The sequence below is a fragment of the Neovison vison genome, chromosome X (assembly GCF_020171115.1).
Source record: "Neovison vison isolate M4711 chromosome X, ASM_NN_V1, whole genome shotgun sequence".
Taxonomy (NCBI): domain Eukaryota; kingdom Metazoa; phylum Chordata; class Mammalia; order Carnivora; family Mustelidae; genus Neogale; species Neogale vison.
This window is the reverse complement of record NC_058105.1, coordinates 15,078,014-15,101,034: the sequence shown is the minus strand read 5'-3', so window position 1 is coordinate 15,101,034 and position 23,021 is coordinate 15,078,014. Positions and strand designations below refer to the sequence as shown.

Genomic DNA, 23,021 nt, shown 5'->3' with positions numbered 1-23,021 from the left:
CTATGGACTCTGAAAAACAATCTGAGGGGTTTGAAGTGGCGGGGGGGTGGGAGGTTGGGGTACCAGGTGGTGGGTATCATAGAGGGCACGGCTTGCATGGAGCACTGGGTGTGGTGAAAAAATAATGAATAATGATTTTCTGAAAATAAATAAATTGGAAAAAAATAAAATAAAATAAAATTGGGGAAAAAAATTGACCAATGGCACGAGGGAAGCAATCCCTACATTTTAACTTTTGCTTTTTAATTTACACCAGCTCTGTGGTCTTAAACAACATTTTTTTTAAAGATTTTATTTATTTATTTGACAGAGAGAAATCACAAGTAGACGGAGAGGCAGGCAGAGAGAGAGAGGAATGGAAGCAGGCTCCCTGCTGAGCAGAGAGCCCGATGCGGGACTCGATCCCAGGACCCTGAGATGATGACCTGAGCTGAAGGCAGAGGCTTAACCCACTGGGCCACCCAGGCACCCCTCTTAAACAATATTTAAAAGTGTCTTTCCTAGGGGCGCCTGGGTCATGATCGCAGGGTCCTGGGATCGAGCCCCACATCGGGCTCTCTGCTCAGCAGGGAGCCTGCTTTCCTTCCTCTCTCTCTGCCTGCCTCTCTGCCTACTTGTGATTTCTGTCTGTCAAACAAATAAATAAAATCTTTTAAAAAAAGTGTCTTTCCTTGATTTCCTTTTTCTACAATAAGAATAATGATCTAGAGCAAATAAGTGTTTATTAAAGACATTTAGGTGTTTTACAAGCGACTAGTGGACGAGTAACAAGTGTGTAATATCTAAGTACCTCAATAGGCAAAATCCATCACAGCAGGGGATAAATGTAAACAATTTGGAGTATTCTCTTCTAGAGGAACCGGGAGAATAATTGAAAGGTATTATATAGGCTCATAGACGGCACAGGGGAAAACCACAAAATCCAGTTTCTCCCGATTTAAAATGCTCATAAATCAACAAAAGGAAATCTTTAACAGAAGAAGTAGAGAAGAAAACAGTACTGATTTGTTTGTTTGTGGAAGGGAATGGAGTAAATAAAGGCCAGCTGATAAAACCATGGTTTTATGGAGAGCCCCTGTCCGATGAATTTTCTCCATTCTTCCCCTCCCAAATGGTAGGTGATAACAAACCGCCAACACCACTCACCCAGCACTAAACACCCCGGCAGGCGTTTCCCAAATAACTCAGTTGAGCCTGATGTCAAGGTCATGAGGTAGGGGCTGTTGTGTCCCATCTTACCCATAAGGAGACCTGGGCACAGAGGGGTTAAGCAAACCACCCAACATCACAAAGCCTGGGAAGGGTGAAGCCAGGATTTAAACCACAACAGTCTAGCTCCAGAGTCCATGCTCTCACACACCTTTCCTGAAGATTGAAAAGGCCAGGGGCGGCCACGTCTTCTTTCTTCTTGTAATAATACAAGGGGAGTGTTTCCAAGAGAGTAATTTTTGCTGACAAAGCAAAGGAAGCCCCACACGAACATTACCAGTAACCCCTCGAGCACCAGAAGTGCCCAGTTCCTCTGCCATCGTGCCCTTCTGAACCACAAGCTGGGAAACCCCCCAGCGTGGGGGACAAAAGCGAAACCTCCAGCCGGCCGGTTCCCTGACTTCCCTCTCTCATGGCCCCAAGAAGCTGACGGGCAGGCCGAAGTGAACCTGATCGGGGACGGGGCTTTCTCGGCCTGCGCAGGATCAGACGGTGAACAGTCTGGTTGGCTCCGGTCCCCCTGGGATCCCCCAGACAGCCTGGCGGAGAGTGACCCTGACCGCCTTCTGAATTTATAGGGCATCGGGGGAGTTCTGAGTCAGGCTCCTGCCTCTTTCATTTGAAATCTTATCATCGCTCCTGGCAGGGCCACCGCCCCGGTTTCCTGTCGCTGCCTGTCACCTCCACAAAATGGAAGGCGCGTTTCAGTCGGAGGCAGGAGGTGCAGCAGGTGGCGTCTGGGTCGAGTCTGGCCCCGGACTGACTGTGTGGCGGGCATGGCCGGCGGTGAACCTCTCTGGACTTCACTTTTCTCATTTGCTCAATGCGGACTAGACCCAGTGATTCACTGAGGTTCCCTCCACTCAGCTCTAGGAAGTAGGATTCACAGGGTTCACTTCGCGTTTTACATAATAATAACAAAAGACACTTTGTTGTTGATCGCATTTTCGACTCTTAGAAAACTCGGGAATACAAAATCCTTTCATACCAAAGTGAGATTCCCACAGCGCCATGGGAAACTGAGCAAGACCTTCTGCCTTAGCAACCACGATTTGGCAAAAAAGCAGGGGGAGGGGATCGCAAAATATGTTAAACGTATTTAAGCCTGAAGTCCAAGAATTGAGGCAGCTGTTCAGCAAAAGTAAACTCTTCCTGAGGGAAAAGGGGAGGCTTTTGTCCTCTAGTATGTGTACCCGCAGCTCAATTTTCTATTCGCCTTCTAGATTATTATAATCCCTAGTTAAGTGTAATCAATTAAAATAAAAACGCAAACAAATGCCATTAGCCAATAGTTATTAAACAGGCCACGCCAACAAACACACACACAAATGGTCCATATTTTTCTTGCATGAAAACAAAGTTTTCAACTCAAACCTCAGTCACTTCTAAGACCTGAATAAAGTTTGAGTATTTTATTTAAGACAAGACAAAACACATGAACAGCTCTTATCATTCTCTTAGGCCTGGGGGAAACGCGAGTTCAAGTTCCAAGTGCCCCTGCAAACATTCACAAAATGCCACACTCTTTCCACTCTCAGACCGTAGGAAAGAGTTTCTGCCCCAGCACGCAAAGGTCAGCGGGAGCACATAACTTTCCAGTTTACACGCTTTTCTGCATAAAAACACCAGCAGGTCCCGTTTGTGCAAGGTAAAACTGCACACATTTGTGCAGTGTGTGTGTTTGTGCAAGGTAAAAGCGATGCACACATCGCTTTTAAAATGTACGAGATGGTAACTGTGACAGACGGACATGCAGACGTGCTCATTCCTTCCACGGCCAGAGAAGACAGAAAGCCGAGCTCTCCAGCAGCAACCTCCTGTGTAATTTCCGTTGCCTTGACCATGTTCTTGGCAACCTGTGATCTGTGGAAATTCTTCTAAAGGGCAAAATCAATTATTCAGTGACATGACAGCAATGACTCCAGCTGCTGACGTTATCTGGCTTTATTTAGCAAGGGGCTGAAAATGTAAATCTTACTTGTTATTGGACTGCAGGGGTCTTAAGTAAGTGACAAGCAGGGACTGAAGTTCTTTAGCATAATCCTTTTCAGTGTCCAAAATGTTCTGTAACACCTGTAGAGAAACAAAGGTCAAGGTCAAGATCTTGTATTCATCAGGAGAACCAGAGGGAAGATAGAGCTTTAGATGTTTCAACCAAATTACTAGGCTAGCACCCCAGTAGGTAAGAAGCACAAAATCTGAATGCAAACTAACAAGGAACTTCATTCCAGCAAATGAGTAACTGCATAATTCCTATGAATCTAGTTTCTCACAGTTACTCATAACCGGAAGGACCTGGCCATTTACACAGCACTGCTGGGAATGCTTTCATGGGCTTGAAATCATTTATCCTCAGGGAAAGGTCTCAGCTAACCAAGGATCATATTTTCCCATTTTACGGATGAGACATTGAGACCAGCTACCTTAAGACATACAGATTCGATGTCAGGGTAATAACAGGTCCAATACCACAAAAGATTTTTCTTTAAGTTATGTTTCGATAAGAGCTTTAGGGGACAGAACCCGAGGCCACAGTGAATCATTACATAGAGTTAGAACCGGTCTTTTAGGAAAGGTAAAAAGTGCCAGTATGAACAATTCAAAGAGAAGAGGAAGCTGAAGTGGGAGGAATTTAATTTTTTTTAAGATTTTATTTATTTATTTGACAGAAATCACAAGTAGGCAGAGAGGCAGGTGGCAGGGGTGGGGGTGGGGGAAGCAGGCTCCCCGCTGAGCAGAGAGCCCGATGCGGGGGCTCAATCCCAGGACCCTGAGATCATGACCTGAGCCGAAGGCAGAGGCTTTAACCCACTGAGCCACACAGGCACCCCGCCCCAGTGGGAGAAATTTAATAGTGAATAATGCCTACTGGTATTCTGAAAAATAACCAAATTAAATTCCTCTAGGCAAAACCACCAACGTACAGAACATAATGCCTCTTGCCCCACCAGTCTTGGGGGCCTGCCCCATTCCCCAAACTCTTCTGGAAGTAGCTACAACCTACATTTCAAGCTCCTAGAGCTCACCAAGCTAACATTTCGGTGTATTTTATCTCCATGCCCAATGGCACACGGCCTGTGGGGAGTTTCCACTCTGTTTGCAGAGGGGGGTGTTAAATAGGGGACCACAGGACAGTGAGAAGCATTCTCAGCTGCAAGGAGTCCCTCAGGCAACCAGGGTTCCAGAAAGAGACTCACAGGACAATGCATGATGGTCCGCTTTTGGAAAGGTGGAGTGGACAAAGCGAGCGGAGGCCTCGGTCACTGTGGGCTTTGAGTGGAACCGCCAGGCTTGGGGAGGGGTCGTCCAGTCTCTGCTACTGATGGACAGGTGGCCACAGTTTTAAGGCTTCACTCGCCTCACCTCAGATTGTGACATTTCACCTACCTCAGGGACCATTGTGAAGAGGGACCGAGACACTGGACAGGTAGGTGTTGAGTGAGCGGGAAACAGGCCCACCAATGGAAGGGGTTAAAAAAGGTTTCTCCAGGGCGGCGCTGACACTTCCGACCAGACAACTCTTGGCTGTGAGGGCCGCCCTGTGCATTATGGGATATTGAGTAGTGTCCGTGGCCCACTACATGCCAGCTGCACCCCCCCCAACCACAGGGCAAACGAACAAGCGTCCAGACACTGCTGAATGCCACCTGAAGGACGGTATCACCCCAGTTGAGAATCCCTGGTTTAGGGGCCACAGGCCACAGTGTGGCTTCAAAAGCAAAGGCTTAAGTCATTCCTCCTCCTCCCCAACCACTCATGTCTCCTTTTAGTTCCTCTATTCCTCAGAAACTACTCTCAAAAGGGGAAAATATCAATAAATCCTGGGACCTGCAGGCACTAATGCTCTCTGAAACTAATCCAGTGACAGAACAGAAATGATCCCCCCACCCAGAAAGCTGACGCAACATTAAAAACTCATGGGGGACGCCTGGGTGGCTCAGTTGTTAAGCTGCTGCCTTCAGCTCAGGTCATGAACCCAGGGTCCTGAGATCGAGTCCCGCATCGGGCTCCCTGCTCAATAGGGAAGCCTGCTTCTCCCTCTCCCACTTCCCCTGCTTCTGTGCACTCTCTCTTTCTCTCTGACAAATAAATAAAGTCTTTAAAATTTTTTTTAAATTAAAAAAATTTAAAAACTCCTGGGATGCTGTTAAAGCAGACAAGCATATAGCTGTAAATGTCCATATCGAAAAAGAAGAAAGAGGACTTCCGGTCTCTGGTCCAGCCTTTAAGCAGCATGGCAGTCATTACTCCATCCTAACAGTAAGTCGATAGCTGAACTAACTGGAAAAAAACAGCCGCCTGACTTTCCTTATACCTGTCAGGGAATTGAGGCCACGGGGCGGGGACGGGGGGTGTTACCCCCACGAGTGGAGAGACAGGCAGGCAGATACAGGAATCAAACCTTGCTGGAGCAGAAGCCCACGAGCAGAGGCCTCCACGGAGATCAGGAGCAGGGCAGGAAAACCTGAGCTGTAACTGGATTACTGGGGGCACAGTGTGGACGAGTCTGAGAATTCAAACTCCCAGGGGGCCCCGCCACAGGGCAGCACACCCACCTTTTGTGGTACCTCTGGCAGCTCTCCCAGGCTGTCACAAAGAAGAGAGGAGGAAAATTTCCCTCCTGCTTCAGAAGCAGGAAAGGAAAGGAAGCCATTTTGAAATACATCGGAGCATTCTGTCCATCCTAACAAGGTCTGCCCTCAAGAGAGAAATTATTTTACCAGAGCCTAACTATCAGGTTTTAACCAGGGCCTAACCTAGCTAGGGGAAGGGAAATACCCTACCTCAGCTCCCTCGAGCCTTCCTGTCCTGCGAGAAGGAGGAAAATGACCTGAGAAGCAATGGTGAAGTTCACAACCGAGAGACATAAACTCACCAAAAGACGGAGACCAAATCGTTGGGCTTCAGAATCCCTCCTCCCCTGCCCCCACACCTCACCACCATATTACTAAAGGTCTCCTTGCTGCGGCTCCTTTTACTTAGTATGTCATGTATGGCCTCTAACAAAAAGTTGGCATACTAAAAGGCAAAAAACACAGTCTGAAGAGACAGAAAAAACACTGGAACCACAGTCAAGTATGGCACGAATACTGGAATTATCAGACCAGGATTTTAATAGGACTGTGAGTGATATGCTAAGAGCTCTGATGAAAGTAGACAACATACAAGAATGGATGGGTATTGTAAGCAGAAAGACAGAAATACTTAGAATGAAAGTGAAATGGTAGTAATCCAAAACACTGTAACACAAATGAACTTGTGGGTATATCGATAGATTTTGAAACTGAAAAGCAAGCATAAAGAAAAGAGTTTACAGAATACCTACGAACTATGGGATAACACATGTTTAAAGAGAATATCAGAAGGCGAAGAAGGTTGGGGTGCCTGGGTGGCTCAGTGGGTTAAAGCCTCTGCCTTCTGCTCAGGTCATGATCCCAGGGTCCTGAGATCGAGTCTCACATCAGGCTCTCTGCTTGGCAGAGAGCCTGCTTCCCCCCCCCTCTCTCTCTGCCTGCCTCTCTGCCTGCTTGTGATCTCTGTCAAATAAATAAATAAAATCTTTTTAAAAAAACCACAATGTATTCAATTATATATATATATATATATATTATATATATATATATATATAAAATTAAGATAAGTATGTATATATATATGCTTATAAAAAAGCACATATAGGGACGCCTGGGTGGCTCAGTTGGTTGGGAGACTGCTTTCGCTCAGGTCATGATCCTAGAGTCCCAGGATCAAGCCCAGCATCGGGCTCCCTGCTGGGCGTAGACTCTGCTTCTCCCTCTGACCTTCCCCACCTCATGCTCTGTTTCTCTCGTTCTCTCTCTCAAATAAATAAAATCTTAAAAAGCATATAGATAGATAGATAGATAGATATGCTTATAGATAGGCATATATATAATGCTTATGTATAAATGAAATGAATGACAGCAAGGATATGAGGGATGGGAGGGAGGAATTACGAGTACTCTGTTATTATAAGGTACTCATGCTACCTGTAAAGCAGCAGAGTACTCCTTTTGCACTAGTTCTAAATATACATTGCAAACTCTAGGTCAACTTCTCAAAGTAAAAAGAAAATTCTAGAAAGATACAAAGCTACCAAAACTGACTCACAAAAGAAACAGAAAGTCTCAACAATATAACAAGACATTGAATAAGCATTCAAAACAATTCCCCTAAGTTAAAAGCCCAGGATGAGAAGACCTTACTGGTTGATTCTACAAGTTGAAAGAATTTATATCAGTCCTTCACAAACTCTTAAAATCCTGGAAAAGAACAGAGTAGAGGGTACACCTCCCAATTCCAAAATGTATCACAAAGCTACAGTAACCAGACAGTTTAGTACAGGTATAGGATAGACGGATCAGTAGAGTAGAATTGAGAGTCTAGAAATGAACCCACGGTCAACTGATTTTTGACAAGTGTACCAAGACATTTCAATAGGGAAAGAACTATCTTCTCAACAAATGGCACGAGGACGACTGGGTGTCTACATGCAAAAGAATTTGTACTCCAACTCTATAACATACACAAAAATTAATTCAACATGGACTCAAGAGTTAAAATAACCGAACCCTTAGAAGAGAATCAAAGAGGAAATCTTCACGACGATGGATTTGACACCAAGCAACAAAAGAAAAACCAAGCACAAGCAACAAGAGAAAAAAATAAGTAAGCTAGAATTTATAAAACTTTAAAACTTTGTGTGTCAAAGGAGATTATCAAGGAAGTGAAAAGACAAGCCACGGATTGGGAGAAATACTTACAAGTCATATATCCGGCAAGGGCCTAGTATCCAGAATATATAAAGAACTCTAAAAACTCAACAGTAAAAATAATTACTTGAAAGTTGGCTAAGAATTTGAACAGCCATAGAGTTTCACCATGTGACACAGCAGTTCAATTCCTAGAGAAATGAAAACATATGTCCACACAAAAACCTGCACATGAACCTTCACAGAGCATTATTAATAACCAGCAAAAAGTGGATACAGTCCAAAGGTCCACCAACTGATGAATGGATAGACATAACTTAGTACATCTATACAATAGAATCTTAGCCATAAAAAGGAAAGTACTGGTACATTCTATAACATGAACAAACGATGAAAATAACATGCTAACTGAAAGAAACCAGACACAGAGGAAAAATTATGTATGATTCAGTTTACATGACATGTCCACAATTGGCAAAATCCATAGAAACGGAAAGTAGATTAGTGGCTATCAAGGCCTGGAGGAAGTGATTGCTAATGGGTACAGGGTTTCTTTTTTTTAAATTTTATTTAAATTCAATTTAGTTAACATATATTGTACTATTAGCTTTAGAGACAGAGTTTAGTGATTCATCAGTTGCCTATAACACCCAGTGCTCATTCCATCAAGTGGCCTCCTTAACACCCATCGTCCACTTACCCCATCCCCCAACCCATCTCCCTTCCAGCAACCCTATTTTTTTCCTAGAGTTAAGAGTCTCTTATGGTTTGTCTCCCTCTCTAATTTTGTCTTATTTTATTTTTCCTTCCCTTACCCTATGTTCACCTGTTTTGTTTCTTAAGTTCCACATATGAGTGAAATCATATGGTATTTGTCTTTCTCTTGCTGACTTATTTTGCTTAGCGTAATACACTCTAGTTCCATCGGCCACTGCAAATGGCAAGATTTCATTCTTTTTGATGGCTGAGTAGTATTCCATTGGAGGTATGCTATATATTCTATATATGGGAATATATATATTACACATAATATATATGATATTATGTATATATAGTACATATAATATCCCCCTTTCTTTGTCCATCCATCTATTGATGGACATCTGGGCTCTTTCCATAGGTTGGCTATTGTGAACATTGCTGCTCTGGGTACAGGGTTTCTTACTGAGGTGATCAGGTGATGAATATTTTAAATGCCTACTTGTGATCTCCATCTGTCAAATAGATAAATAAAATCTTTTTAAAAAGGGTGGGGGGTGCCTGTGTGGCTCAGTGGGTTAAAGCCTCTGCCTTCGGCTCAGGTCATGGTCTCAGGGTCCTAGGATCGAGCCCCGCATTGGGCTCTCTGCTCGGAAGGGTGCCTGCTTCCTCCTCTCTCTGCCTGCCTCCCTGCCTACTTGTGACCTCTGTCTGCCAAATAAATAAATAAAATCTTTTAAAAATACATTGTAAAACCAGACTGTGGTGTTTGTCACATAATTCTGTTAACTTACAAAAAATCAGTGAATTGTACAGTTTAAAATGGTGAGTTATGTGGTATATGAATTATATGTCAATAAAACTATTTTTAAAAAAGTCAAAGCACACATTTCTCATCCATTAATAGAAACTCCTCAGGTTTTTTTCTTAAAGATTTTATTTACTTATTTGACAGAGATCACAAGTAGGCAGAGAGACAGGAAGGGAAGCAGGCTCCCAACTGAGCAGAGAGCCTGATGCGGGTCTCGATCCCAGGACCCTGGGTTCATGACCTGAGCCGAAGGCAGAGGCTTTAACCCACTGAGCCAACCAGGCGCCCCTCCTCAGGTTTTTGTCTTGGCCTCCAAGTCCTCATCCAGGAGAGCAGCCTTCCAACCTTGAATCTGTCCATCACAGGGCTCCCTGCCCAGCTGGGCCGCGGCTCACTGCCATGCTTCAGCTCATGTAGGTGTACATTCATGCTCAGCACTGATATTTGTTCCGTATTCTAAGAAATTGGGAGAACCGCACCAGAATGCAGCAATATCGCCTTCTATTAAGGAGGTGGTAAAACATATGCAGACTGCTTTATTAACAGCATTATTTGCCTATAGGATCTGTATTGAGAAGGGGGAAAAGGATGGTGGCCTGCCTTCCTGCTTGTGTTCAGGAAGGAATGAAGTCATCTAATGATCTCCCTTTGTTCACATTTTTCTGAAAAGACTATGTCTGGAAACCAGCCATCCCACAAACTCACCCTCCTTCTGAGCACTGTTGCCTCTAACTGTCACCCTACCCAAATTATAATGTCTGCTGGAAACAAGGAAAACGAAATTAAAAAAAAATCAAACTAGATCCAGTCATTCACTGCCTCAAGGGAGTTTTTAAATTAGGAAAGTCAGACATTATTTACATCATACAATGTGATTTTTAAAACAAACAACACTGCATTAATCCGACCTCCCTCTCACCACTGAAACAGCGTTCTCATGTCCATTTCCTTTAATGCTGTGATCCGGGGCTCCTTTAAAAGTAATCGCTAAAGGGCGCCTGCGTGGCTCAGTGGGTTAAGCCTCTGCCTTCGGCTCAGGTCATGATCTTAGGGTCCTGGGATCGAGCCCCACATCGGGCTCTCTGCTCAGTGGGGAGCCTGCTTCCTCCTCTCTCTCTCTGCCTGCCTCTCTGCCTACTTGTGATCTCTCTCTGTCAAATAAATAAAATAAAAATCTTAAAAAAAAGTAATCGCGGGACGCCTGGGTGGCTCAGTTGGTTAAGCAGCTGCTTTCGGCTCAGGTCATGATCCCAGGGTCCTGGGATCGAGTCCCACATCGGGCTCCTTGCTCGGCAGGGAGCCTGCTTCTCCCTCTGCCTCTGCCTGCCTCTTTGTCTGCCTGTGCTCGCTCGCTCTCTCTCCCTCTGTCTCTGGCAAATAAATAAATAAAATCTTTAAAAAAAAAAGTAATCGCTAAGATTCTGCAAAGAAAAGAAAAAGAACTCGGTAAGATTTTGCGAGAAGGGTATGGACTGTCTTGCTGCAGCGGGTTGATTTGCTAGGTGAGGCAGAACGCTTTGCAGGAGTCCCGTTCTTGTTGGACCCACTAGCCCGGGACCCATGTAGGCAAAGGTGAGCTAAGCACGCAGACACCTCCTGCTGCCTGTGAGTGAGTTCACAGAGTGAAACTGGTTAACTCACACTGCAGTGAGTTTTGAATATGGCTGAATGCTGACCTACAGAATTAAACTGACTTGGGCCACTTGGGTGGCTCAGTGGGTTAAGCCTCTGCCTTCAGCTCAGGTCATGATCCCAGGGTCCTGGGATCGAGACCCACATCTGGCTCTCTGCTTCCTCCTCTCTCTGCCTGCCTCTCTGCCTACTTGTGATCTCTGTCTGTCAAATAAATAAATAAAATCTTTAGAACTAAACTGACAAAGGTGGTCAATGAATCCTTCGTTAAGTAATGGGAAAAAAAATTGAATGATAACATACTAAACAGCACTGCCCTTGCTATGATTTGATTAGTAGAAATGCTCATCTGGGTGGATGCTTGGGATTCTTTCCCAAATTCATTTAGGCCTTTACTGCTCTCCTCAATCTCAAAAGACCAACTGATGAACTTCTGACACTGGTTCTTTATTTTGCAGGCCACAGGGCATCTCCTGTAGAAGGATAAAAAGGGAAGCAGACAGAGGAGGCTGTGTGTTCCCAAACAGAAGGCCTCAGTGGTGAGTCAGAAGGCAAGGGGTTTGGCAAGCCGACCAGCTTCCGAGCAGTACGGTTTGATTGAGATGAAATCCATTCGAACTTACTAAAATAGGCTGCACCCAGACACTGCCTTTGCCTCCCTGACTCTGTCTTCCCGAGGACAACTGAGTATCCTTTTGCTCCATGAGCCTCTGACCAAATTCGGAGTAAGACAGATGGTGAGAGGTGGAGGCCTTTTGTAGCTCTATCCCGGGCTATTGATTTTCCAGTAAAATATATTTCCCACGCTTCCCGGAAAGGCTTGAGAGTGAGTTCATTTTATAACTCCTTCTTCCAAAAGGAAAGAGTCATCGAGTGTGAATGACTTCTTTTAAGAGGCAAAAATCCACAAAGAAAGGCCTAAAACAGAGACGTGTCCCACGATCAAGGGGGACTCTAGTGGCCTCGGGAAACCTTAAATCGAAGCCAAGGCATCATATTACATGAATTCCCAGATTATTACGATGCCTGTGAAAATGAGGTCATGTTGACAAAGCCCTATGGGAAGGAAGAAGGCGCCACCTCACATGCCACACTGAGTGCCGTGGCTGGTTTCACACCTCCAGGCCCTGGGCTTCCCGGAACCAAGCAGCACAAGCTCCCTCTCAGCAGACTCAGCAAATCCTGTGACCGCCTCTACCTCCAGCCTGCAGACGGACGATGAACAGCTGACCCTCGAGCCACAGAGGTTGGAAGCGCGCAGGTCCACTTAGATACGAATTCTTTTCAATGAATACAGTACAGTACTGTAAAGGTATTTTTTCTTCCTTATTATGGTTTTCTTAATAACATTTCCTTTTCTCTAAGGGCGCCTGGGTGGCTCAGTTGTTAAGCATCGAGCAGAGAGCCCGATGCGGGGCTCGATCCCAGGACCCTGGATCATGACCTGAGCTGAAGGCAGAGGCTTTAACCCACTGAGCCACCCAGGCGCCCCTCTCGTTGCTTTATTTTTAAATACTTCCTGGCATATAACCTTAAGTTATGACGGGCAACAAAAGCCAAGGAGCACGGTAAGATTATCAGAAACACAATGAATAGAAAAATGATACACTGTTTTGCAATGGTGAAAGAAGTTCAACAAATGGCAGTGTATCTTGAGCACATGAAAGGAACCAAGGTCAGGGGCAGCAGGAGTTCAATACCCATTCAGAACAGCAGGCCAGGAGTGGCCCAGCCACAGTTGGACACACTGATGTGCCACCAGACTGCATCAAGGACTGAATGGGGCAGAAATCAGCAGATGATCCCGTGGAAACTTGAAAAGGGGGAGATAACATCCACAGACTTATCAATTCAGGAAGTCTCTATCCTGGGGCGCCTGGGTGGCTCAGTGGGTTAAGCCGCTGCCTTCAGCTCAGGTCATGATCTCAGGGTCCTGGGATCGAGTCTCACATCGGGCTCCCTGCTCAGCAGGGAGCCTGCTTCCCTCTCTCTCTCTCTCTCTGCCTGCCTCTCTGTCTACTGTGATCTCTCTCTGTCAAATAAATAAATAAAATCTTTAAAAAAAAAAAAGAAGTATCTATCCTGCCCAAGTTTATAGGATGTATGGTTAATTTAATTTTATTTTTTTGAGATTTTTTTAATTTATTCATTTGAGAGCGAGAGAGACAAAGAGAGTTCACGAGCAGTGGGGACAGGCAGAGGGAGAAGCAGACTCCTCGCTGCACCAGGAATCCAACATGGGGCTTGATCCCAGGACCCAGAGGTCACAGGTCACAACCTGAGCCAAAGGCAGATGCTTAACCACAGGAGCTACCCAGGTACCCCGTGATGGTTAATTTTACATGTCACTTCACTGGATCACAAGGTACCCAACTTAAACATTATTTCTGGGTGTGTCTGTGAGTGCTTAGAGGAACTTGGAAATTCACCTTCTAAGTATCTGGTAAGGCTACATCTACCTTCCGGATTTCCCCGTAACGCCTCCATGTGAACTGATTTCTCTGTTGGCACTGTTTAATGGACCTTGCTCTCCATCTTCGCACTACCTTTGAATCTTACAGTACAGTGAAGGCAAAACTTCTAGCCATCTGTCTGAGGCCTATAAGCAGAAAAGATGAGCCTTCAAACTGGGAGAGGGAGTAAACAGTGCAGCTGGGCATCATCCAATCTGCTGAGAGCAGGAATAGAACCGAAAGGTAGAGAAGGAGAGAATCGTTCTCTCTCCTGACTTCTTGAGCTGAAACATCAGTCTTCTCCTACCCTTGGACTAGAACTTACACCATTATTGGCTCTCCTGGTCCTCAGGCCTTTGGACAATTTAACTTCTAGGAATCCACTCTACACATCTTGATATAGTTTGCCAAAGTCCTATGTCTACGATGCTCACTTCAGAATTGTTTCTATAGCAGCAAGGACCTAGAAGTGATGCACATGAACTCCAACAGGAGGTGGGAGATACAGATTGCAGGACATCCAGAATTTGTACGTAAGATTTGCAGAAGGTCCATACGAATCAGAGAGGTAAGGGGCACCTGGGTGGCTCAGTCAGTTAAGCTGAATTCGTGTTCCCATATTCTTTGGGTAAATACCTAGTAGCGTGGCTGTTGGGTCATAAGGTAGTTCTATTTTTAACTTTTTGAGAGGCACACAGGCGTAGGTGCATGCACACATACAAGAGGAGTATTAATCAGCCACAAAAAAGAATGAATCTTGTCATTCACAACATGGATGGTGCTAGACAGTATTATGTTAGGTGACACAGAGAAAGGCAGATACTGTATGATTTCACTAAATTGTACACCTGAAACTAATAATACACTGTATGTTCACTAACTGGAATTTAAATAAAAAACTTGAAATACTAAATTGGTAGAATCAGCAGAGGCAGAGACAGCTCCAAAGCAGGGAGAAGCAGCTATGGTAATATTTTCATCCACCATATTTTTTTTAAAGATTTTATTTATTTATTTGACAGACAGAGATCACAAGTAGGCAGAGAGACAGGCAGAGAGAGAGAGGAGGAAGCAGGCTCCCCGCTGAGCAGAGAGCCCGATGCGGGACTCGATCCCAGGACCCTGAGATCATGACCTGAGCCGAAGGCAGCGGCTTAACCCACTGAGCCACCCAGGCGCCCCTCATCCACCATATTTGACAGCATCCTTTCTTTAAAAATTAAATCACTGGGGCGGTGGGGGGTGGGGCTGGCAGGGCGCCTGGGTGGCTCCGGTGGTCAAGCTTCTGACTGTTGATTTCAGCTCAGGCCATGACTGCAGGGTCATGGGATGGAGCCCGCCACTGGGCTCTCTGCTCAATGGGGGGTCTGCTTCTGATTCTCTCCCTGTCCCATACCCTCTGCCCCTCCCCTCTGGCTCACACACACTCTCTCTCTTTTTCTCTCTCTCAAATAAATAAATAAATTCTTTAAAAAAAATAAATCACTGAGGTCACCTGGAAGCTAAAAGAAATGGTCACAGAGGAAGGGAGAAGGGAGCCCGGCTCTGCTGGGTAACATTTTTTTTTTTTGGGTAACATATTTTAACCTCAGAAATGTAAGAAGAAAAATAGTGATAAAACTGTCCCCTACGATTATTGTCCATGTCACCTATGAAGCAAGCTCCTTCCTGGGTTTTCACACCAACTACTGCTCATGTCATCATTGTGGAGCAAACTCACTAAAGAGTGCTATTCTGTCTTTTGAAAAGCAATGTATAGAGATGTTTAAAAACTATCCATGAGCAAAAGGAAAGGAGGATGTCGTCCCAACGCACATCCAACATTGGGTGAAAAGTGACACTATTTCAGTTGAGCTGGCAGACGACGACAAAGCTACCAGACAGGAAAACTTAGAGGTTAGGATGGCTCGACCTTTTCATTAGTGATTGGGCCAAGTCTGGAAAGGAGACATGAAGGAAAGCAGAGAGAAGATTAAGGAGAATAACATGATTTTTTTTTTCAAATGGGAACTTATTTTGAATCCTGCACAGGCCCTATTTATAGCTAATAGATTTTGACATATCTGTGTTCAAGCCAGAGCCATTCCATTCCTCCCTCTGTGCCAAAGGGCCGACTTCCCTTCAGGCTGTCCTCGAACACAAGGCTGATAATATTTCCGAGGACATCATAACACATTGATTGATTCTAAAATAAAACCACAGTATGTAATCACTTAAAACTTACTGCTTAGAGGAACTTGGGAATTCACCTTCTAAGTATCTGGTAAGGCTACATCTACCTTCCAGATTTCGCCGTAACGCCTCCATGTGAACCAAGTTCTCTGTTGGCACTGTTTAATGGACCTTGCTCTCCATCTTTGAATCTTACAGTACAGTGAAGGCAAAACTTCTAGCCATCTGTCTGAGGCCTACAAGCAGACATCAGACCCTTGCAATAGCTTTCCCAGTCTCCCATGTCACCTCAACACCTCAGTGGCTCAGCCAGTGAAAAGATTCCATAGAGACAGACAAGAAACTCTTTGGTTATGATCTGAACACTCACCACAGTATAATAGTTCTTGGTAAGCGGAGTAGTTTCAAATCCTTTGACAGCCTTGGGGGACAGAGGTCTCTCTGCAAAAAAGACATTTAAATGATGTTAATAATATAGAAGGCTAAGAGGAACACTTTTATAATGTCGGTCAACTAACCTACTATAAATAGTGTCGAATGGAAGGATGAGTGGAAATGTACGTTCCTCGACAAGTAAAACTCTAACTTTACTAAACTCTAGATGGTCCAAGTTAGACCTTGTCCAGGCCCCCTCAATCCCTGAGTCGACTCCAGGAAACAAACTGAGGGTTGCTGGAGGGGAGGCGGGTAATGGGTGATGGACACTGGGGAGGGCACGTGGTGTCATGAACACTGAGTGATAGATGCAACTGATGAATCATCAATTATATCAAATACTAATGATAGCTAATGGAATTTATATTAAAAAAAAAAGCCTAGCTAATGAGTGGCAGGGCCAGGGCAAGAATTTCTCTACACTTGGCCATGTTTATTTACTGCAGTCTCTCTCTCCACTCAACTTACTCAAAACAGATAAGCAAAGCCAATGCTAACCAAATCTACATATTTACAACTTGTAAGGTTTTTTTTAAAGATTTTTATTTATTTGAGAGAGAGAGATCACAAGGAGGCAGAGAGGCAGGCCGAGGGAGAGGGGGAAGCAGGCTCCCTGATAAGCAGAGAGCCCCATGTGGGGCTCGATCCCAGAACCCCGAGACCATGACCCGAACCGAAGACAGAGGCTTTAACCCACTGAGCCACCCAGGCGCCCCTACAAACTTGTAAGTTATTATACAAGTATAATATAATATAGAGAATAGCAACCATCCTTTGTTGGGGCTCTCTACTGTACCAAAAATAAAATAATCAAAATCTCTAACACACTGAAAACTAGCAGGAAATTCTTGATTCTTTGATTTATCATTTTAATATCATGACACTCAGCGATAGAATGCTTTCTTTTACAAAGTTACTCTTACCTTTCAAACTCATGACTAAGAGACATCCTAATACATTCTTCCATTAAAAAAAACACTTAAGATAAATACAAGATGGTGATCTTTCCGATCCTATCCTCATTTTCTCCTTTGCTCACTTTGTTGTATGTTCCATTTCTATCTTCCTGTATTATATGACACTTTAAACTCTTTCTGAAGCATGGCAGAGTATATATAAATAACCAAACGATAAGATATCATCATGCTTGATTTTTCTTTTTGAAAAATACTTTCTAGTTTCAAATCTATTATAGTCCCGCCCTAAAAAAATGCAAATTTTAGAAAAGAAAATAAAAACCAATGATTAGCCCATCACTCAGAGCTAACCATCATTAGAGTAACATTATAAAATATGCCTCCTACTCTTTTTATCTATGTATTTGTGAACACATACACACACAGACACACACCCAGGGATCTTTCTTATTTTACTTACAGTTTTGTAATTCTCCTAACAACCTTTTTTTTTTTAATTTTTTTTATGCGATCTCTGTTCCCAAGGTGGGTCTTGAAGTCAAAATCCCAAGATTAAGAGTTGCACGTTCTACCAAATGAGCCAGTCAAGTGCTCCTCTGTAATTCACCTAGCACAATGTTATTTCATGAATATTTTTTCATCTATCCTTGGCTTTTAATTATTATTATATTAAAAATATCTTTTATGTGATATAATGAACACTGGGTATTATATAAGATGACCTCTACCTCTTGAAACCAAATGATATGTTCTATGTTAATTAACTGAATACTCATTTTTAAAAAAATATCCTTGGGCGCCTGGGTGGCTCAGTCGTTAAGTGTCTGCCTTCAGCTCAGGTCATGGTCCCAGGGTCCTGGGATCAAGGCCCACATCGGGCTCCCTGCTCAGCAGGAAGCCTGCTTCTCCCTCTCCCACTCTCCCTGCTTGTGTTCCCTCTCTCTCTGTGTCTCTCTGTGCCAAATAAATAAATAAAATCTTTTTTAAAAAATCCTTTATATTTATTTGGTACTTAGTAGCTTTTAAGACATTCTATTTGATTCTCACAATAGCCCTATCAGGCAGAGAGGATCTCATTTTGCAGAAGAGGTCACTGAGGTCAGGGAGATCAAGTCAGTTGCCTAAGGGCACATATCTTGGAATGGCAGAGCCAAGACTGAAGCCCAGGTATGTGCTTGAAGAACAGCCTGCACTCCTGACCTATATGATGTCCAGACAGAAAGCTACTGAAGGCTTCGGTTGAAGGCACTGGCAGTGATTCCTATGGGACTTCAGAGCAACCATCAGTTTGAGCTGGGATGGTCAGGGAAGACTTTGCTAGACAGGGGGCACTTTTTTTTAAGATTTTATTTATTTATCTGAGAGAGACAGAGCAAGTGAGAGAAGGAACACATGTGGGGGGAGGGAGAAAGGGAAAGTAAGAAGCAGACTCCCCGCTGAGTAGGGAGCCTGATGCAGGGATTGATTCCAGGACCCTGGGATCATGACCTGAGCCAAAGGCAGATGCTTAACTGACTGAGCCACCCAGGCGCCTTATGGGGGCACTTGATCTAGTCCTGGAGGGTGGTGAGAATTCAAACCGGGAGAGAAAATAGTAGAAGAGTTCTCCAGGCAGGGAAGATTCCAGAAGTACAGCTGTAGAAACAGCAATGCTCAAGGAAGGACTGTTCCTGTGACAGTGAATCGTCCAGCTGGGCCATGCTGGGTAGAGTGAAAATAAGACCAAAAGGCAGCAATCTGGGCCAATTCTGTCACTTCCAAGTGATGACAAGTGGGGCATAGCCAATTTCTGGGAGCTTTACGCTATTTCAAGATCTCAGATCTCAGATCTTGGCTTCACAGGGCCTAACTGGGCAAAGCAGAGCAACGCGGAGGCACCTTGCCTCTACCTGACACTGTCAGGGGCTGAGCCAGGACTTGAACCAGACACTGCACTTCCAGTCCACCATGGTGCTGTACTCTTAGACATACTCGAAAGTGACCGCTACCGGGTTCTTTTGGGGTTTTTATCAAGCAAGTTTTCTCTAGTACAGCGATAATCGTTCTACTTAGAACGCACAGAAACTTTGTGCGATGATGTAAGCCAGTCTTGATAAAAATGAGACCTTCTGGAGATACCAGCAAGATGTGGTCACCTTCCAAAAGCCAGGCTGAAAAGGAAGGTAAACAGTAATGGAGAGCCTGCCAAGAAACAGAAGAGGGAAGGAAGGGCCATGGGAATGGGTGATGGCAGTTGAAACAAAATGTTAACTATGTCAAGTAGAATGGAGAGACATGAATCGAAAGGAACGAAGTGGCCGGTCTGGAGATTCCTGGGTGGCCGAACGTGATGCAAAGACAGAGCTGGTGCTTTGGTCAGATCAGTAAATTGTCTGACCTCTAGCAAGACTGGCAGAGGGGGAAAAAAAGAGAGAGAAGACACGAATTACCAACATCAGGAGTCAAACAGGATTACTACAGCCCCCGGAGATATCAAAAAGATGATAAAGCCATACTCTGAGCAACTCTACACATAGACATTCGATAATTAGATGTGAAATGGACCAACTTTTCAGAAAACAAGAACTATCATGACTTACCCAACAGGAAATGGACCATTTGAGGAGCCTTTTAACTATTAGGGAAATTGAATTTCTAAATTTAAAACTCATGAAAAAGAACTCTCCAGCCCTGCATGGTTTCACTGGAGAATGCTACCAAATGTTTCAGGAAGAGGCAATACCAATTCTTCACGATGTCTTAGAGAAAATGAGAGGAGGGATAACCTTCCAACTCATTTTATGAAGTCACTCTCACACTGATCCTGAAGCCAGACAGAGAGTCTAAAAATAGAAAACTGCAGACCAATGGCCCTCATGAATATAGATGTAGAAACACTTAGCAAAATGTTAGCAAATAAAATTCAGCAATATTTTTAAAGCACTGTAGACCACGGAACTCATCCCAGGGATGCAAGGTTGGCTATATATTAAAAATCAATCAACGTGACCCACAATATCAATACTCTAAAAAGAAACATCCCATGGTAATAATATCAATCAATGTGGAAAAAGCACTTGACAAAACTCAACACTCATTCAAGGGGAACAAAACTCCCACCTCCCACCCAAGTCCCCCAAAACAGGAATGAAGTGGCACGCCTTCAAGTCAATAAAGAACATCTACCCCAAACCCACAGCTAGCGTTTAAGAGGAACGGCGCAAGACAGAAAGCCCAACATGCACCACTAAGGTCAGGAACGAGGCAAGGTGGTCCTTCTCAATCCAATCCCATCACTGACATCACTCAGCATAGAGAAGAATTCAAATGGGTTATCGGGCATATGAGAACCCGAACAGCAGCAAATCACACAGACAGAGCCTTAAGAAACCCTCCTAATTCTGATGTAAAGATCCCTTTCCAACTAACCTCGGGTTCCTTCCCCTCCCTTGCTGGGGCGCCCAATCCTACTGTCTGTGGTGGACACTGGACAAAAAGACATCTAGTGACAATTAGTTTCTCTGGATACAAAACATCCATGGGACATACCCAGGGGACTACAACAGGAAATCTAAATATAAAGCTCAATCCTAGTTTTGGTTTATAATCAGTAGGAAGAGCCATTTCTTAATCTGCCTTAATACAAATTTAATTAGAACGCTACCTAATCTCCGCATTTGATATCTATATTTACCTGCTAATAGAAGTTTTAGAAGAAGGATTTAATGACCCTTTTGCTGAACCAGTGGCAGAAGACAGAATTTGCCTAAAATATCTGTTCTGATCATACTTGCTTCAAAACTTCCTTGGCATGGAAACTCTGCCAGGAAAATTTTAACGCCGAGTTAACAGAACCCTGAGCTCTTCCCTAAGTAATAAAAACAAAAATGAAAAAGAGAGAAAAGTCACCATGTTCCTGAAGCATTGGCAGAAATTTCTCTAAGGTATAAATAACATGTTACTTTATAGGTCACCGCTGATTTTTAAGTAAAGGACTGAAAATTGTATCAGTGGCTAATTTTCTTAATTATAATGTATTTGACCCACACAGAGGAAAAAAGGCCCTTAAGGAAGCTTCTGTAGCTTATATCATGACTAATTTATTCATACATGTATTTTTCATGAAACAAAATCTTTTGGAAAAAATACTTTTGTTCTGGGGCTCCTGGGTGGCTCAGTGGGTTAGGCCGCTGCCTCCGGCTCAGGTCATGATCTCAGGGTCCTGGGATCGAGTCCCGCATCAGGCTCTCTGCTCAGCAGGGACCCTGCTTCCTCGTCTCTCTCTCTCTCTCTGCCTGCCTCTCTGCCTACTTGTGATCTCTCTCTGTCAAATGAATAAATAAAATCTTTAAAAAAAATACTTTTGTTCACATTAGGGTTTATTTTTCTCATGTAACAAGAAATTGAGAGGTACACAAGCAGGACTGGGAAGGACAGCTTCATAAGGTCACCACCGTCCAGGTTCCATCATCCTTGGTGAGAGGCTTTTACCCTCACGGTCACAAAAACCTACTCTATCTTCAGCCTCAAGCTCACGTTGAAAGGAGTTACACGTGTGTGTGCACCACATACTCAAATATGCTATTTCTAAAGTTTCTACCGTAGGAGACTGGGGGCTCCGCGAGAACTCTGAAACCAGCCTCGTCCTGAACAGAGGGAAGAAGCTGCCCCCAGGGCTTTGACCATAATTATCTCCTAGACAAAAGCTACAGCAGATTCTAAAACTTAAAATACCACTCCCCGAGGGCAGTTACCAGAGCACAAAGTGCTCTAGTCGGGCGACAGGCTCCAGGGAAGGAAACTGCACAGAACTCCCACAGCCCAGCAATCTGCAGGGCGAGGGTTTGCCCGGGGCTAGGGTTGGTTGCTTTTGTTTTTAAGAGAACAGAAAGGAATGGACAAAGTCCGCCTAAAGGAGCGGGAGGTACCCAAGGCTACCAAGAATGAGTTGGTCACAATTACGGACGATTTGAGTGACCTCAGTGTTACACATCTGACCCAATCATAAGTAGACAGAGATCATGAGAGTCCTTTAGTTCCATGCCTGATCGAACTTCATCCATGACCCGCAAGGTTGTGTGGCCGCCAAGTTTAAAACTCGAAATGGACAGTTTCTTTTCTAGGAGAGATGTATTTCACCTCTGAATCGTTTTTTAAAAACTCCTTCAAGACAAACCTTCTTTCCTCAGCTTATACATCAGTAAGAGCTTCGTGGAAAGAAATGAAAAATTGACAGGTGTTTTCTAGACCAAGCACGAAACAGCACGGCATCGAACTTGTGTGGCCTTTGTCCCGTCCCCACCAATCACTGTGGCTTGGCTTGTCCTCTCCTCTCATCTGCGCCTACCCATAGCCTCCATGCCTTTGAGCGCTCAGCTCAAAGCCCGCCTCCTCCGTGAAGCCCCTCTGGATCTCTCCACGCACAGCGCACTCCCCATCCACTGCCGATCTGCTCCGGAGTTTCCACCTCATCATCACTTTTTGTCGGTTTCAACTCTAGCCTTTCGCTCTCCCCCGGACCCTACATCCGTAAGGACAACTACCTGCTAGAAATCATCCGAACTACGACTCTCTGGCACCTCTACTCCCCATGTCCAAAGCAAGTCTTCCTCTTCGGTGCTGACCACCCACCCAACAGAAACACACACACACACACACACACACACACACACCCCTCCTCACCCTCTCCTCTCTATTAATGGAATTCAGCACGAGTCAACCATCTCCTGACAAAGATGAGTAAGACCCCATCGCCCGGCACATCCTGAGAGTCAGGCTCTCCTCTTCAGCTCACCACTCTCCACAGCGTGCCCTGCACTTCACGCTATCACCGAGCTTAACCCTACTACATTCGAGGAGGTCTCGCCTGCCCCATACTAGACTAGGAACGCGAGAGCAAAACTCATGTCTCATTTCTCTGCCTGACAGCCTGTCGTGGCAAGGAACGCCACATGCCCTTAAAGCGCTCCCCTCAAGCTGGACC

General features: G+C 44.5%; 1 protein-coding gene across 4 annotated transcripts in view; it reads right to left on the bottom strand.

Annotated features, from left to right (window-relative positions):
• Positions 1–23,021, bottom strand: part of ARHGEF6 (Rac/Cdc42 guanine nucleotide exchange factor 6) — a 100,596-nt gene that overhangs the window by 37,947 nt on the left and 39,628 nt on the right. For all 4 annotated transcript variants that reach the window (XM_044235842.1, XM_044235843.1, XM_044235845.1 and 1 more), the window contains 2 exons: positions 16,078–16,148; positions 3,188–3,282 (listed from right to left, as the gene is read on the bottom strand). In XM_044235842.1, coding sequence (XP_044091777.1) covers positions 3,188–3,282; positions 16,078–16,148 — 166 coding nt within the window. The remainder of the gene's footprint in view (positions 1–3,187; positions 3,283–16,077; positions 16,149–23,021) is intronic.